Here is a 16,188-nt window from a genome sequence, read left to right as displayed (position 1 = left end):
AGTCGTCGTAGACCGATTTACTAAGGGCGCTCGTTACATCCCTGCTAGAAGGAATTAGACAGCTTATTAACTTAGCTAAGTCACTATAGAATACATCTTCTATAGCTATTAGGGAACCCCTAAAGGGATAGTCTCCGATAGAGGCTCGACATTTACATCTTACTATTAGAGTAAGATATGCCTATAGCTAAGACTTAAGCATCGCCTATCTATAGCGTTCTATCTACAAACAGATAGCTAGACCGAGAGGCAAAATGCTACGCTATAGTAGTACCTACGCAGCTATATTAATAAGAACCCTAACGACTAGGTTAACCTCCTATAACTAGCCGAATTCGTATACAACAACAGTGTCTACTTATCTACTAAGGTTTTACCTTATTTCGCTATAATAGGCTAGAACGCTGCTATGCTATAAGACCCCCTATCGCTCGAGGCCGAGCGTAAGGAAAGGGAAGCGGGTTAACCTAAAACACTAGCGGCTATTAAGAGGGTTTAAAAGATGCGAGAAATTCACGCTAAGATAGCTAACAAACTAGCAAAGGCCTAGGCCTATTAGAAGGCCTACTATAACAAACACTACCTTCTAATAACCTTTAAGCAAGGCGACCTAGTTATGCTTAGTATAAAGAACCTCCGTATCCGCAAACACCCCTCGCCTAATAGCAAAACAAGGCCCAAACTCGTACTAAGGTATATTAGCCCTTTCCGTATCCGAGAACCTAGGGGCACCTAGGCCTATTAGTTATAGCTTCTACCTTATTATACTATCTATAACACCTTCTATGTATCCCTCCTTAAGCCGTACTACCTACGCGAAGGGGATAAAGCACCTACTAAATCCGAGGACATACTAGCTAATAGTAAAGAACTATAGTCTATAGAACGTATCCTAAAGCACCGGACTAGACAAGGCAAGAAGGAGTACCTATTAAGGTAGCAAGGCTATTCGCCTAAATGGGACTCGTAGGAAGCTAAAGGTTCTTTTAAAGATATAACTAAGTTATTAGATAAGTATTAGACTAGTGCAAAGAACAAGAAGAAGGCTAAGGGCCTATAGTGTCGCCTAGGAACAATGCTACCCCCGGGGTGCTATTAGCTAACTAATTAGAGGCCGGCAAACTAGGACAATAAGACTACACTACTATAGTAAACGCGTACCGAGTGTTAACAAGCGCGCTATAACGCGCCAACTATCCGCTACTCTTTTAGGAAACTGCCTCTCTACTAACGCGCCTTATAGGGCCCTTCTCCTAGTATTTAGGTCCCCCTCTTGTTCCCTTATTCTATCGAGGCCTCGAGGCCTAGGTAATCGGCGAGGACGGCGCGGCCGGCGCGGCTATATTAGTAACAGTATTACAGAGTATATTACTATTAAGAAAGGACAGACACGGCTATATTAGTAATAGTATTGCCGAGTTATTATTAGTTAAAGAAGGAAGTTAGAAGAAGGTGAAGTTAGCGCTAAGACGACTAGCGCTACTATTGTTAAACATTACCTACTATTGCTACTATACTTATAAAGACAACCTTACCTATACTACGAGCCTAAGGTACCTTTAATTAAAACTTTAATCAAAACTTTAAGGCCGAGTCAAAACTTTAACTAAGTTAAAAGATTAAGCGACTAATAGACTAACTAAGGGCAAAAACTATAGAGCTAAGCTAGCTAGGGTCGATCTTACGGATAATAGGTTACTTCTCGATCTTTCCGACCCTTTAAGCGAGGCGAACCTTAACTATTACACTTATAATAGCCTTTACCTATAGAAACTAGAAGAACTGAGTTTTTTAAAAAGATATAATTAGTTAACACTTAAAGGCTGCTAAACCTAACTAATTTGGGCTAGTAAAACTACGATAGTAAATAATAACCCTCGGAAGCGGATAAACCCTCGAGAGCGGACATTGCTAGGTCTTTTAAGAGTAGACGTAAAGAACTCGGTACGACATTACTTAGAGCGGAGGCAGGGCTACAATACCTCGTACGCCTATCTATTATAGTAGAGAAGACGCGCTCGTATTATAATTAGTCGAAGGCCCTTAATTCTTATAGATACATATTACTTTATAGTTTATTATATATAGGGATAGCGCAGTTAGAGTTAGACATTGTGCTATATAGGAGGTAAGGTTTGACATAGTTATATAATCGGTAGTTATACGTTTAATTTAGCGCAGACTAAGCGGCTTATTAGACCTACTAAGTTAGTAGTAATAGAGGTTAAGACTAGAACAAAGACTAGCTACGAGGGCGCGGCCTTTAGAAGGGAAGCGTATGTTAGGACTAAAGAGGTTATATATAATTGGCATATAACCGGGCTCGAGTGAAGCTAGGGTCTTAATGCCTTAGGCAGGGCTTGGCGCTTAGCAATAGGCTAACTTGCCTACCTTCCTCCCTCTCCTCCTAGCTCCTTATCGAATACTACTTGTACCTACTACTACCCTATCTACCTACTAACATACCCTTCTTATAAGATATCTACGGTCTTATAGGAGTATATATAGGCCCGGCGTTTTGTACCTACTATAATAGATTCTTCGGTATAAAGATTAGGCATAGGCCTCTACGTTCGATATATCTCGCTTTAAATTTGTTTCGATATATTATATACTAGCCTATTTACTAGGTAAACTATTCCTTAGGACCTCCGGAACGGTATAGAACTAGTAATAGTACTTACTAACCGTAGTCGAGCGTATATTCGCTAGAATATCCCTAAGCCGCTCGAATGTATCTTACTATATATAGCGTCCTATTATATAGATACGAGCTATATATATAGCGAGTTTATACTACTCTTTCCGCCCTAGATAACAAGTCGCCGATTTCTACGCACAATCGGCGGCTCACGTGCCCTGCTTCACCTTATGTTTCTGAAGCCCATCAACATTTCCAACCAGAGATTGCTGAGCGCTTCCCTTGGCAGACTCCAGTGGTTCTACAATGAATTCTTGTCACATCAAGGGCCCGAGCGTTGGACCGAGCGGCTCCCGCTGGCGTCGAGATCACCACTGCATTCGACTCTAGAAACTCATTCTCCACGAGACCAATGATGCTCGGCTCGAGCATCCCAACCTTAAGCTTACTGCGAGAGAGGAACTCTCCTGGTGCAAGCTGGAGACAGATTAATGTTGGACTCGGGAATGATCATGTACCGATCTGATTGGTGCTTTACTGTATGCGACGCAATTTCCCCTCGGTACCGCTATCAGCTGTCTCTGGTTGCATTGTATCCGATGGTAGCCACTCCGGCGCCAGCTTCTACTGCCGGGTCGACAAGGACAGTCAGCACTCGGCCGGTCACATCGGACGTCAGATCCTGCAATTTGTCGCCCCAAGAGTTGTACACTCTGCCAATAACCTGGCCTTCCTCCACATCATCAAGCACGCCTACATCCATCTCCACCCATCCGCTGTATGCCACACTTGGACCAGAGAAATTCGTGGCAATGAACGTCTCTGACAAATTGGACAGAGCTGTATCGCCATTCGTCATCTGCAAGTCGTCCATTAACCGGAATGCAAAGTCCACAGTTCGCTGTATGAGGGTCTGATTCCAGAGATTCGCTGGCCCAGTTTCGACAGTAATCGCAGGAACCCCAGCTTGCACCCAAGTGGTCTCAATAGATCCCGGTTCCCCAGCATCGATCTTGATCATATCCGGAGCCAGCAACTCAGCAATACGCTGCACACCAGGAGCAGCATAATCGGCATAGCACCAGAGTGGACCATTGGATCCTGTCGACAGCGTGTGAAAATCAACCGCAACATCGACATTCGAGGTATTTCCCCAGACATTATTCCAGATCGCGGCGGTATACGACTGGACCAAGCTCCCACCATCCTCGATCCTCTCCCCAGGGAAATTCCTGTTGAGATCGACAAAAAACCCATTCGAAGAACTCGTGAAAAAATTCCTCTGATTCAAAAAATTCCCCTGCGGATTCTGAGTCGGGAGACCAATCACAGTCCCATGAAACCCTCCGGCCGCCACAGTCTCATTCAAGCCCGCAAAAATCTTCTGGACAATCGCCACCGGGTTCAGTTCATCTCCATGTATCGAAGCTGAGAAGGACAACTTCCTCCCAAAATTCGAAGACTCTTCCGTTCCCCGAGCCACAAAAATCGGAAGAAAAAAGGCTAGTCCTCCCTGTCCTGCACCCGGAGATATCCAGAATCTTGAAATGGTGTTGTAAGGGACATCGGTGATGTCTAATTGCGAAATGACCGGGTAGCCTTGTAATGTATCGCCGGTGTAAATTGTCTTTGCGAGACTGGTCCCGGCCGTCAAGATTGTGAGTAGGATTGTGGAAGTTGTTAGAAGGATCATGTTTTCTCGTGTCCGCTGGCCGGCTTTCGCTTGGAATTGAGAGGAGGAAAGTAGTCGGATTTTATAGTGGCTGTGAAGCGTGCACGCCAAGTGATAGGACGACTGCACTAGGAAGTCGACAAGAAAGGCCAAGACGTTCTACGGAGGAACGGTAATCGCTAGCGATGCTGGAATGAAGTCAGCCCTACGCGCTATGCTATCAGGAATTTTAGGAACACGTTGGGTTATTGATATTGGTAAGAGTTAGCAATTCACACTGCTTTGACGACTTCGGACTCCGTGGAGCTGGCGGAGTTTGATGGCATAACTTGACTACCATACTGTAGGATCCCATCAATTGCCGAAGTTCATCCCTGCCAAGGCCAACAAGAATGACAAGAATGACTCGGAACTTGTGATGGATGCATTGAGCTTCCGTCCAGCCCATATGGGGTCGCAGAGCAGCGGACTTCGCCAAAGGCCAGCAGCGGCCGGCATTCGAATAGCAATCACGCGTATCTCGAAAGCCGCGAGAGACAAGGTATCCGCCGCCACGATGCATCATCTTCTCCAGAATTCATCGTTTAGAACGGTCCATAGACGTCTGATCATTACTAACGAATCCTGTTCGGAATTTCCTTTCCACGAGATGGATCTACTGCCTCGACTGATATGAAAAGCCAGGAGCTAGAAGCGGCTGCAATCGGGAGTGAGCTGTAGCACCACCAGATACATATCTGTCGAGCACTGTGAATGGATGGCTGCTTGGAAGTAGCAATCAATTGATAGCTTAAGAGTTTTCTTGGGGGATTTTGATGAAGATGTCGTAAATTTTATATAGGTCGCGATGAGAGGTCTCTCTCCATGTCGAATACTTTGAGCATGGAGCATTTCCAGGAGGAGTTTCGGTGGCAGGTTGGGAAGACGGTTAGCAGCAGCAGTAGCTATAGGTTTTTTCTTCTTACAGTCGAGGGAAGAGTCCTGGATTTCTAATGCGGAACGTGGCCCCTCGCCGTCCGGTATGCTGTGTCCAAGGGAATATGGTGACTGAGAAGAGAGAAGGTGCGCTTCTACAGCAGATGAGATTCGGGTTGCGGTTGTGTGAGTTTCATGGCATTCATACGCCATCGGGATGCCGATGGAGCTGATTCGTTGTGCATAGCCAGCTTTATTGCGCCAAGCTCTCAAGCAGTCCATTCTGATATGCGAAGACGATCGAACTAGTCAGAGCCTTCGCTTGCATGATACCACTCGAGCTGTTCTTCGACAACTCCTCTCCCAGCCAAGTCGAAAGGACGTCACCTGCCTTGTGCAAAAGCTGGCTTCCATGATTCTGCAGTCGAAGATCCTCCGCCACACGTGCGGAGCCTCGAACGACTTCGAAGATATAGCCGACGATGTAGGGGAGTTCATACTCATTTTCGATCCAATTCGAGCCGAAATAATTCACCATCTGCGCATGCAAGTGTGTTTGAAGGGTACCGAGAAGCTTCCAGCCGCGGAAGTGCATGTCGAAGTAGTTGAATAGGAGGTGAAGTTCTTCGCCGGCAACACTCTCCCGCACGATCTGTAAGGTCTGAATGGCAGTGAAGTGCTGCTGAGCAAGAACTTCCTTAGAGAAGGCTTGTAGATCGATGGACGGTGGCGCTACACGTTCGGCTTTGGTAGCAACTGCTAGCATTGCAACAAGCTTGGGTCTCGTGAGTGCGGCAGTCTCGTTCCGGACGTATCTTGACTCAAAAGCATCGCGCACAGGTGTGGTCGTCTTGAGGCCTCGTGGGCCTCTCTTCGACTCAACAATAATAGAGCGGCCTCCGGCACGACGATTACGAGCAAAGTTTACTGCGCTGCCGCCGAGAGCCAGGAGAAAGCGCTTGTGGTACTCTGAGGGCTCTGTGGGAGGAGCGCCGACGAAAAGACGTTTGGCGGTGTGGAGCTGTAGCAAATATTCCATATCCTTCCAAGTCAAGTCGATCTAAGCATTATCAAAGCAGTCAGCTATTCCCTCCTCCCTCACTCCGAATCTTCGTCTGAATCAACTTACATCAGTGCTCTGGCGAACAGCATTGTAGAGATGAGCGGGATACAAGACCGAGCCCCACGCGTTACAAAGTGTGATACCAACGTCTTGAAGCTGGAGATTAAGATTGAAGACCATGAGACCTGCAAGGACTGGGTGGTTTTTCAGGAGATGAAATGGTTGCGGCTTGACTTCAGCGCCGGGGCCTGAGACAGGGACTTTTGCAAGCATGTCGGATAGAACCCAGTTTTTTGCTTGAGAGCTCAACATTCGTAGGTATTCATCGTTCTGAGGAGACCAAGTCTCGATGAACTTGTGGCGAGATAGCCGGAAGTATTCGTCAATCGTATCGACCACCCGCTTTGCTGTATGAAGTGTTATTGTTAGCGCATCCTTCTGGGTTAGAGGGTAGTACACAGCTCAGCGTCGTCCGCCATTTTCTCATACGATGTTGTCGCTGATAGCGCGAAGATCTGCGCCATTTCACTTACCGGTACCTTGCAATTGGCTGAAGGGCCGTGAGGCGTGCTCACGTAAGACGTGATGAATGTCGAGCAATATCTCGAAACAGAATATCGCATACATTGGAAGTGCTTCGGCCTTGCAAGCATCCATCATCTTGCGGAGACCCGCTGTGAGTTCATCCTGTGCCGGCACGTAGGCGCTTGTGCGTGAAATTCTCACGAACTCGGGTAGGAGTTCCATCGTGACAATCAAGTCCTACACAGATCAGCGACTCTCCTACGAGCAAATGAATGATAAAATTTAACAGACCTCACGCTCTTGCTCTTTGTCTGAGAGCTTTGTTCTGTCTCGTCTGGGCTCATAGACGCCGTAATGGCCAGGTCTCAAGACCGGCACACGATGAGGATGAAGGACATCAGCAAAGTTCGCAAGCCAACTAGAGGTGCTCATGCAAGCCCACTCAGGCACTTTCCGGGGATCGCCGCCAATGGCATCTACCAAAAATGCCAATAGCAAGAGATAGTCCGGACTGCCTTTCAGACCAAATGCCTCGAGCATATCGGTGGGAAGGGTCTGTCTCATAGCATGAAATTCTGGTGAAGAGATCAGCTCGTTGCAGCTACGTTTGACCATGTTGAATGCCGTATCAGTCGTGACAGCGGCACTCATGATGTCCACATTTCCACAGCGATAGTCTAGCCACAAGGCCTGGACATGCTTCCGCAAGGCTTGGAGGTCTTCGAAGAATGCGAAAATGGCCAAAACGTGGTCAAAATCGTCGGGCTCGGGCTCGCAATCAGCATCGACCAGTGGCTTCTGCTTGGCTTGAGGCTCGGTAGCCTCAGACTGCAATTCTTCCACGTTCAATGCCTCGAATAGATTCGTCAGCTCCGTGGCATCGGAGGCGTTTGGCGCGGCATTTCCTGGACTCAGAGTGCGGAGAACATCCTCAAGAATGGAGATAAAGTGCTGGTGACCTTCGTTTTTGATCTCATCTGCAGGACGACGTCTGACCGTTCATTAGAAGTGTCGATGACGATCAATGACAAGTCTCCATTCACCTAGTCGCAGTGATTTTCTTGAAAAACTGGGCGGCTCGTTTGCGCAAGGTTATGACATCCCGCAGAAGCGAGAGGATTGCTCGAGGAACGCGAATCTTGGGATCAGTAGAGGCGGAGATGGCCTCTGCCATTGGCTTGTATCTGTGGTGAGAGCAGCAGCATCAGCGAATCGTAGTCATGTGAGTGAATGGCTGGCATGAAGTCTTGCCAAGAATGCACAGGCTACACTCACTGATTCACGGCAATGATGTACTTTGGCTTGCCGGCCTTCGCGGCTGCTGGCGGTGATGTGCTTGGCAGGTCTACTTCGGCTTTGCATCGAAGAGCGTTGTCGACGAGCCATGTCGTGACTTTCGTTGTGCCGGCTTTGTAGCTTTTGTAAGTGTTGTTGTGAGCCATGTCTGGGCCTTGTATGTCGTCGATGCAGCTCTTGATTATGGTCGAACAACAGGACGGCAACAATGTGCTCGCATAAGTTGGGGTGTAAAGGGGTAGAAGATTGAAATGCAGGGTACTGTGGGCGATTCTCAATGCGGCTAGCCTGGTGACGCCATTGCCGCGCTCGATCGCCAGGAACCGCGATGGCGATTGCGATGGCGGCATTTTCTTGAAAGCAAAGCGTAGCGTGAGAAGACGAATAGCAACTATGACTCCAACAATACTTCCTTTGTAACACCTACACACGTTTCTTAAGTGCCACTCTTCTCTACTCAGATCTTCCTATTCCCCTACACACATTCTTCCTTTCAGCAAATCCTCTCAGCATGCCTACCAGTGCCAGAGACATCCCAGTCCGCAATGCCGACCACAACAACCTGCAGCGAACCGTCTCTAGCTCATTTGGAGCTGCAGACGCATTGTCGACCAGCCCAGTCCTGACCTTCCACAGCCCTCAGAACAGCTACAGTGGCCCGCCGAAGGCCTCCGCCAAACAATTGAAGCCTTTCCAGACGACCGACATCAAGGTGCTACTGCTGGAGAATGTGAACTTGACCGGACAAGATATCTTGAAAAAGCAGGGATATCAAGTGGAGGCACTGAAGAGCTCGCTTCCAGAAGACCAGCTCATTGAGAAGATTCAACATGTGCATGTTATTGGTATCCGCTCGAAGACGCATCTCTCAGCGAATGTGCTCAAGCACGCCAAGAACCTGATCGTGATCGGCTGCTTTTGCATCGGAACAAATCAGGTCGACCTCCAGTATGCTGCAGAGCAAGGTATTGCTGTCTTCAACTCGCCATTCAGCAACTCGCGCTCCGTTGCAGAGATGATGATTGGTGAGATCATCACTTTGGCAAGGCAGATCAGCGATCGCAGCATGGAGATGCACAATGGTGTGTGGAACAAAGTCTCATCTGGCTGCTGGGAAGTAAGAGGAAAGACGCTTGGTATTGTTGGATATGGACATGTTGGTGCACAGCTCTCGGTGCTCGCTGAATCACTGGGCATGAAGGTCATCTACTATGATGTCGTAAACCTCATGGGCCTGGGCACAGCACAGCAAGTGCCATCTCTTCAAGCACTCCTTCAAGGTGCCGATTTTGTGACACTTCACGTGCCTGAGCTTGATGAGACCAAGAACATGGTCGGCGAGAAGGAGTTGGAGCTGATGAGGAATGGCGCATACCTGTTGAACGCCTCAAGAGGAAGTGTCGTCGACATTCCTGCGCTCATAAAATACATGCAAAACGGCAAGCTTGCAGGTGCGGCACTCGACGTCTATCCGAATGAACCAGGCAAGAATGGTGAGAACTTCAACGCACAGCTGAACGACTGGGCCCAACAATTACGTGGGCTCAAGAACCTGATCCTCACACCGCACATCGGAGGCTCAACAGAAGAGGCACAATCTGCAATTGGCGTCGAGGTGGCAGAAGCTCTCGCTAACTACGTGAACTTCGGTACCACCGCGGGCGCTGTCAACATGCCAGAGGTCACTCTCCGATCATTGACCATCGAGGAGCCCAACCACGCTCGTGTCATTTACATCCACAAGAACGTTCCTGGTGTGCTCCGAAAGGTTAACGAGGTATTGGGAGACCACAACGTCGACAAGCAGATGACCGATTCGAGAGGCGATGTTGCATACCTCATGGCTGATATCTCGAATGTGAATGTCAGCGATATCAAGGGCTTGTACGAAAAGCTGGAGGATCTGGGAAGCCGGATCAGGACCAGAGTGCTCTACTAAGCTCCGGCATCAACAATGCGAGTTTTGCATGTCTTGGATGGTGTTGACTAAAAGGATACAACGGTGCTTGGTGGGATAGTCGATAGACAAGATACCTATGCATTCAACATGGCGTTTTTTAAAATATGAATTACTGTTGCTGGTGATTGTTTCAATTGCATTGAGAATGCACAAATCTTATCAGGGTTGTGAACAGGAGATCGCGACTCTCTGCAAATTCACAAGTGAGATGAAAGTGATTGCTGCTTTCTTTGTGAAGAAGAGCCTTAGGGTTGTTGCCTTGCTTACTTATCGATAAGCTTTAGCACATGCCGCAGCTGTGATGAACCTGGCCCGCACTTCTCAAAGCTTCATAAGTTCATATTCCACACTTCTCGCGACACAGACACCCTCGAGTATCGCACATCCAGGCCGAAATTGCCACATATCATTGAATATCTCGAGAAATCATGGCCGATGTGGAGATGACGGACGCTGCACCAAAAGTCAAGAAGGCGGGACCAAGCACAGGCGATACAGATGGCAAGAAGAGATTCGAAGTGAAGAAGGTATGCAGAAGGAGAAAGATTGTAGTTGAATAGGCGCGCGCCCGCGTACTGATATGATGTGCAGTGGAACGCAGTCGCGCTCTGGGCCTGGGACATCGTTGTTGACAACTGCGCCATCTGCCGCAACCACATCATGGACCTGTGTATCGACTGTCAAGCAAATCAAGCTTCTGCCACGAGCGAGGAGTGTACGGTCGCTTGGGGTATCTGCAACGTATGTCACGCGACACAAAAACCTGGACTTGAAGAAGAGCTTAAACTGACAATCTTCTCTACGCACAGCACGCCTTCCACTTCCACTGCATTTCTCGATGGCTCAAGACACGTCAAGTATGCCCGCTTGACAATCGCGACTGGGAATTTCAGAAGTACGGACGATGAGGGGAGAAAGAAACGCGCAAGAGTTCGAAATCGGGGATGCGATACTATAGACGGCTTCGTGGCAAGAAGAGTGCCTTACAGCCGGGGCGCATGATGATACCATGACTTGCATTGAGGAGCGACAACTGAAGTCGCTGAGATGCTAGCCCAAAGCGCTAGCAGAATATTGAGACCGGTGTCGTACGAACGCCATAACACCACGCTTTATGCTCAAGTTCCATATCTCTCTCTCCTTTCAAATCAAAGCATGACCCTAGCTCACTTTCTTCCCATCCACCTCAATTGTCAAACCCTGAATCCCACTAGACGCCTTCCTCGACGGCAAGAACGGTTGTGGATTCTGGTTGAAGAAAGGCCATTGCGGGACGACGATCAGGAAACAGAGCGCCGTGCCGCCGAGCCCGATATATAGCGTTTGGTAGATATTCTGCGAGATGAAGCCGGCGAGGAATGCGATTGCGCCCACGATAGACAGCAAGCCGTATGTGATGTACTCGGCGAGTTGTTGGCCTTTGAAGTCCTGAAGCCAGGTGTCAGGATGTATATACGAAAGGAAAGGAGCTGGCTGGCTGGCGCAAAACACTTACGATTTCGCCTTCGTAGATTGTGCGGGCTTGCTCGAGGAGGGCGTCCATGGTTGTTTGCGACTTTGCGATGGAGAGGGTGTGTTGTGTTGTGAACGTGGTGCCTGTTGTAGCTGAAGCTGGCGGACGGGGCTAGGCGCGGTTCGCAGAAGCTAAATGCGGATAGGTGACAGGTCGATAAACGCCAAGCTCCATGCAAGACGATACCAGGCTATATAGGCTATTTAGGCACGAATCGTCAACAAGGGAAGAAGAAGTAGGTTCCTTGTCGCCGAAATCGGATTTTGTGTCATTATCGCTGGGATGTCTTGCATCGGCATGCGACGGCATCGTGAGTGAAGCGGGCACATCGCACGTCGTGAATCGATCAAGCTTTTTCATCCTTGAAGCGGAGACTTTAACTCTTTCTTTCTTCCCCAACGACACCGCTCGTTTCTCTGCAGAACACTCAACCAATCGACACCACCAGTCTCTTGGAATATCTTTGGACTCAATGCTGCGCAGTCATTGACTAACCGACCTCTGTCAAAACAACCCGACGCCGAAACTGGCTGATCTTGCTGAGGCATTTTCCACTCCGCACCGCACAAACGACGCTCGCGATAGCGGCTACCATACATACAACACCACCAAGTTGGCGGGGCCTAAAGATCTAGCCTTCTCTCACATCCGACCTCTGCTCGGACCAGTTTGGTTCGTGTACGGGGGAGACGTCAAGCAACCTCCATAACTGCGCCGACCGAGCACCCCACCAGATTGCGACAAACGCAGTCATAGATCATACAGCGAACAAAACTAGAACCGATGGGCTAAATAGCAGGATCCGAGATCGGGTTGCGAGCGTTTAGGGATATACCGGAGTAGGAGGACTCTTTTCCAGACCAGGGAACATCGTACCTTGCGCCAAGTCACTCAACAGCGTTGAAACAATATCACAAAAACAAAGAGAACTTGTACCACAAACACCGTCACAATGCACACTCCGCGTTCTGAGGTGTCGCAGACGCGATACAGCACGCCCGAGCCGGACTTGGACGACCACCGATTTCAACCAGAAAGTCTGCCTCCTGCAAACGATGGCTACCTCAACCAGGGACGCCGAGGTACTCTGGCTAGCATTGTGGATGGAGAGCAGAGACCACCAGTGCCTAGACTGACTCTGCCGACTGGCGTTGAGGTCCAGGGCTCTATCGCACGAGACTTTGAGCAGGCGATCGAAGATGACGAAAGAAGTATCAAGAGCAGCAACTCTCGCCGCTCAGCAGGAAAGTTGCGATCTCCGGACGAGGATTGGCATCGCGAGCGAAGAGGCACTGCAGAGCGACGAGGCTCGGTTAGTCCGATCGCTGCGAGACGTACCACATTTCGACGACCAGCACACAATCGAGGCGACAATGACTCCATCCGATCCAATGCCTCGTCGGACCACTCGACTTCGCCACCAAATTCTGTAGACGCATTTGCGCCGGGCCCAAGACGTGGTAGATCTGGCACAGTCAACAGCAGAGCGCCATCCGCGCAGGCTTCGCTCCATCGCACTGTCTCCGTCAAGTCGAAGAGGCGACCAACATTCGGCGAAGATGATGCTGGTCGCATGCGCTCTGATGTTGCATCTCGACGAAGCTCGGCCGCAGAGGACGTTTGCTTTCCTCCCGAAGAGCCACCGAACACATACACAATTGACTTCGAGGATCTGGAGGAGTTTGTATCGCAAACGCACACCAAGACTCCCGTCGCACATCCTTTCATGCCAAAGTTTACCAAGGAGACTGTGCCCAAGAAGCGCATCTTTCCTTCTCGCGACGGCTATTTGACATCAGGAGGCCAGCCAGATGACTATTTTGTGGATGCTGAAAGGGATGCAAATGTCGCTCAGACCGACGGGAATGAGAAGCAGACTGATCCTGACTCTGATGAAGTCCTTCGTCAGACCGAGGGCACGATCGAGCAGCCACTCAACCGATGGACCTTCTTCTCATCTGAGATTGATGAGACCATTCATGCACCTGAGCTTGGTGGTCTCTTGATGCCTGGCGAGACTTTCCGCGACCTTTTCGAGCTTGGTCCTGAAGGCGGTGTCTGGTGGCTTGACATGCTCAACCCATCCGAGGAGGAAATCTCCACCATCTGCAGCGCCTTCCGTGTCCATCCCTTGACTCGCGAGGATATCACTACACAAGAAACGCGTGAGAAGGTTGAGCTGTTCAGAACGTACTACTTCCTGTGCTTCCGCAGCTTCTACGCATTGGACAAGACCAGCGATGACTACCTCGAGCCAATCAACGTCTATGCTGTCGTCTTCAGAGAGGGACTGCTTACTTTCTCTTTCTGCCCAAACACTCACGCCACAAATGTCCGCAAGCGTATCGGTCGACTTCGTGACTACGTCAACCTCTCATCCGACTGGGTCTGCTACGCCTTGATTGACGAGATCGTTGACTCCTTCGCTCCTGTACTGCGCGAGCTTGAGACAGAAACCGACACGATTGAAGACTCCGTTTTCACCGCCCGCTTCGAAGACTCCCGCGCAATGCTTCAAGGCATCGGCGACTGTCGCAAGCGCATCATGGCCCTGACCCGACTCCTCGGCGGCAAAGCGGATGTCATCAAGAGCTTTGCCAAAAAATGCAATGAAGCCTACGCAGTCGCTCCCCGCGGCGACGTCGCTCTCTACCTTTCTGACGTCCAAGATCACATCGTCACCATGATGTCCAATCTCGGTCACTTTGAAAAAATGCTCAGTCGGAGCCATACCAACCACTTGACACAAATCACGCTTCAACATACCGAGCAAGGTTCGCGTGCCAACGAGTTGTTGGGCAAGATTACGGTTCTGGCTACGATTCTGGTTCCTATGAATTTGATCGCTGGTCTTTTTGGCATGAATGTTCATGTTCCTGGTCAGGGTGTGCCTGGATATGGATGGTGGTTTGGGATTATCGGGGTTGTGCTTACGCTTGCTATTTGTTGTGTTACGCTTGCTAAGAGGTTGAGGTTCATATGACGGCCGAAGCGAAGGAGGAGGAGGGTAATGATTGCGTTTGGGGATGGAATGGCTTTCTTTTTTCTTTCTGTTTGTTGACTGTACGTACGGTGTGATTGATGATCGATTATGTGTCTTCAGTGTTTTGTAGAATTTGTGGTTACAGTACATAGTGACGGCCGAGCATTCTTGTGGCTACATGTACATTTCTCGCAGTATTTCAATTTTCAGCAGCAGAATGAGGCTAGTGCTAAACTTCTCTAGGACCATCCCGAGCCGCACGGGATGTCGCTTTCTGGGGTGCATGCATGACTCAGCATGAGCTTCCGAGGTGGAGCTCTCTCGTGTTCAAGAAAGCTCCAAAACGTGAGCGCAGAATAGCCATACCATCTCTCACTCTTCCTCTTCCTCCTCCCTCCTCAATGATGGCAACCGCAATACGACGCCCTCTCCGACCTTCCCTCCTACTCCACCAACCCCTCAAACAACCCCAATCCCACCGCCGCCATACCTCCTCCTCCACTCCAGACTTCTCCCACCTCAAAACCCGTCTCATCTCCCCCATCTTCTCAACCCTCACTCCCGACCCCTCCTACCGCCTCCAAACCACCCTCGCCGACTTCCTCCCACACGACTCGAATCCTCCACCTCTAACCCTACCTCATCCCCAAAAACCTTGGGACCTCCCACCCGCTCATCACCTCTTATACTTCGAACCCACGAAACGTTCTTCAGAAATGTTACCCGATGGCACGAATCCTGATCATTTCCCTGGAGAACCTTTTGTCAAGAGGATGTGGGCTGGTGGGAAAGTTTTATACGATAATGCGAAACCGTTGAGATTGGATGGTGGGGTGGGAGTTTGTGGGGAGTTTGTGAGAGATGTTAAGATGAAAGGGAAAGAAGAAGAAGAGGGGAAGCAGAAGGTTTTTGTGGAAATCGAGAGGAGGATCGCGAGGGCTAGTCCTGAGGAAATTCTCGGGTTGGGGGATGCGGATGTGGATGAGCGGAAGAAAAAGGCTTTGGAACATAGGGTCCGACAGAGGTTGTGGAGGGATGGGGAGGAGGAATTTGGACCGTGCAAGATTTTGGAGAGGAGGGTGATTGTTTTTATGCGAAACAAGAAGACGAATACGAGGACAAAAGAAGGAGAGGGAGGGAAGGTTTTGAAATCTGAATACTCCTCCTCCCCAGATTTCACACACACCCTCATCCCAACCCCCTCCCTCCTCTTCCGCTTCAGCGCTCTAACCTTCAACTCCCACGCCATCCATCTCGACCCTTCGTATACAAAAAACATCGAAGGACACCCAAAACTTCTGGTTCAGGGGCCTTTATCTTTGACGTTTCTGATAACGTTGTTATCCCGACATTTGGCGAAAGAGGGGGGCAATCAAGTAATGCAGAGTATTGAGTATAGGAATCTTGCGGCGTTGTATTGTGGGGAGGAAGTTAGGTTTTGTGGGAAGGAAATTGGGGAGAAGAAGTGGGAGGTTTGGGCGGAGGATGAGCAAGGTGGGGTTGCGGTTAGGGGGAGGGTTAGGACTGAAGAGGGGAGGGGATAGGTGGTGTAGGGATGTGGTTTGAGGAGGTGGGAAATGGGAAGGACGAAGAGGAATGAAGGTTATGAGGAGCTGAAAT

General features: G+C 49.5%; 7 protein-coding genes across 7 annotated transcripts; 4 read left to right on the top strand and 3 right to left on the bottom strand.

The window, feature by feature from the left end:
• Positions 1 to 3,212: 3,212 nt before the first annotated feature.
• Positions 3,213 to 4,334, bottom strand: MYCFIDRAFT_82379 (uncharacterized protein; the record flags this gene model as incomplete). The annotated part of the gene is made up of 1 exon (XM_007929568.1): positions 3,213 to 4,334. The coding sequence occupies one exon, from the start codon at positions 4,332 to 4,334 to the stop codon at positions 3,213 to 3,215; it is 1,122 nt and encodes a 373-aa protein (XP_007927759.1).
• A 919-nt stretch (positions 4,335 to 5,253) lies between these two features.
• Positions 5,254 to 8,292, bottom strand: MYCFIDRAFT_88405 (uncharacterized protein). The gene is made up of 6 exons (XM_007929636.1): positions 8,092 to 8,292; positions 7,860 to 8,000; positions 7,108 to 7,807; positions 6,825 to 7,053; positions 6,358 to 6,698; positions 5,254 to 6,288 (listed from the first exon to the last, which is right to left on the bottom strand). Exons 1-6 carry the CDS (start codon positions 8,256 to 8,258, stop codon positions 5,482 to 5,484), a joined length of 2,385 nt encoding a protein of 794 aa, XP_007927827.1. The 5' UTR covers positions 8,259 to 8,292; the 3' UTR covers positions 5,254 to 5,481.
• Positions 8,293 to 8,623: 331 nt separating this feature from the next.
• MYCFIDRAFT_40374 (uncharacterized protein) lies at positions 8,624 to 10,051 on the top strand (the record flags this gene model as incomplete). The annotated part of the gene is made up of 1 exon (XM_007928805.1): positions 8,624 to 10,051. The coding sequence occupies one exon, from the start codon at positions 8,624 to 8,626 to the stop codon at positions 10,049 to 10,051; it is 1,428 nt and encodes a 475-aa protein (XP_007926996.1).
• A 449-nt stretch (positions 10,052 to 10,500) lies between these two features.
• Positions 10,501 to 11,182, top strand: MYCFIDRAFT_88404 (uncharacterized protein; the record flags this gene model as incomplete). The annotated part of the gene is made up of 3 exons (XM_007929635.1): positions 10,501 to 10,599; positions 10,664 to 10,813; positions 10,882 to 11,182. The coding sequence occupies 3 exons, from the start codon at positions 10,501 to 10,503 to the stop codon at positions 10,978 to 10,980; spliced, it is 348 nt and encodes a 115-aa protein (XP_007927826.1). The 3' UTR covers positions 10,981 to 11,182.
• Positions 11,183 to 11,233: 51 nt separating this feature from the next.
• On the bottom strand, positions 11,234 to 11,615 carry MYCFIDRAFT_82374 (uncharacterized protein; the record flags this gene model as incomplete). The annotated part of the gene is made up of 2 exons (XM_007929564.1): positions 11,234 to 11,500; positions 11,568 to 11,615. 2 exons carry the CDS (start codon positions 11,613 to 11,615, stop codon positions 11,234 to 11,236), a joined length of 315 nt encoding a protein of 104 aa, XP_007927755.1.
• Positions 11,616 to 12,008: 393 nt separating this feature from the next.
• MYCFIDRAFT_211627 (uncharacterized protein) lies at positions 12,009 to 14,784 on the top strand. Its single transcript, XM_007929634.1, has one exon. The coding sequence runs from the start codon at positions 12,538 to 12,540 to the stop codon at positions 14,566 to 14,568; it is 2,031 nt and encodes a 676-aa protein (XP_007927825.1). The 5' UTR covers positions 12,009 to 12,537; the 3' UTR covers positions 14,569 to 14,784.
• A 302-nt stretch (positions 14,785 to 15,086) lies between these two features.
• MYCFIDRAFT_119914 (uncharacterized protein) lies at positions 15,087 to 16,094 on the top strand (the record flags this gene model as incomplete). The annotated part of the gene is made up of 2 exons (XM_007929633.1): positions 15,087 to 15,529; positions 15,581 to 16,094. Coding segments are annotated over 2 exons (957 nt in total), but the record flags the coding sequence as incomplete, so codon positions are not given.
• Between the last annotated feature and the right edge of the window lie 94 nt (positions 16,095 to 16,188).

The sequence above is a fragment of the Pseudocercospora fijiensis genome (genome assembly GCF_000340215.1).
Source record: "Pseudocercospora fijiensis CIRAD86 unplaced genomic scaffold MYCFIscaffold_5, whole genome shotgun sequence".
Classification (NCBI taxonomy): domain Eukaryota; kingdom Fungi; phylum Ascomycota; class Dothideomycetes; order Mycosphaerellales; family Mycosphaerellaceae; genus Pseudocercospora; species Pseudocercospora fijiensis.
Note: the sequence above shows the minus strand (reverse complement) of the source record. Positions and strands in the feature narration are given on the sequence as shown.

Coding starts and splice junctions, on each gene's coding strand:
- MYCFIDRAFT_88405 (XM_007929636.1), bottom strand. CDS start 8,258: ATGGCTCACAACAACACTTACAAAAGCTACAAAGCCGGCACAACGAAA. Junction 8,001..8,091: donor TACATCATTGCCGTGAATCA/GTGAGTGTAGCC, acceptor CTCTCACCACAG/ATACAAGCCAATGGCAGAGG. Junction 7,054..7,107: donor ACAAAGAGCAAGAGCGTGAG/GTCTGTTAAATT, acceptor TGATCTGTGTAG/GACTTGATTGTCACGATGGA.
- MYCFIDRAFT_211627 (XM_007929634.1), top strand. CDS start 12,538: ATGCACACTCCGCGTTCTGAGGTGTCGCAGACGCGATACAGCACGCCC.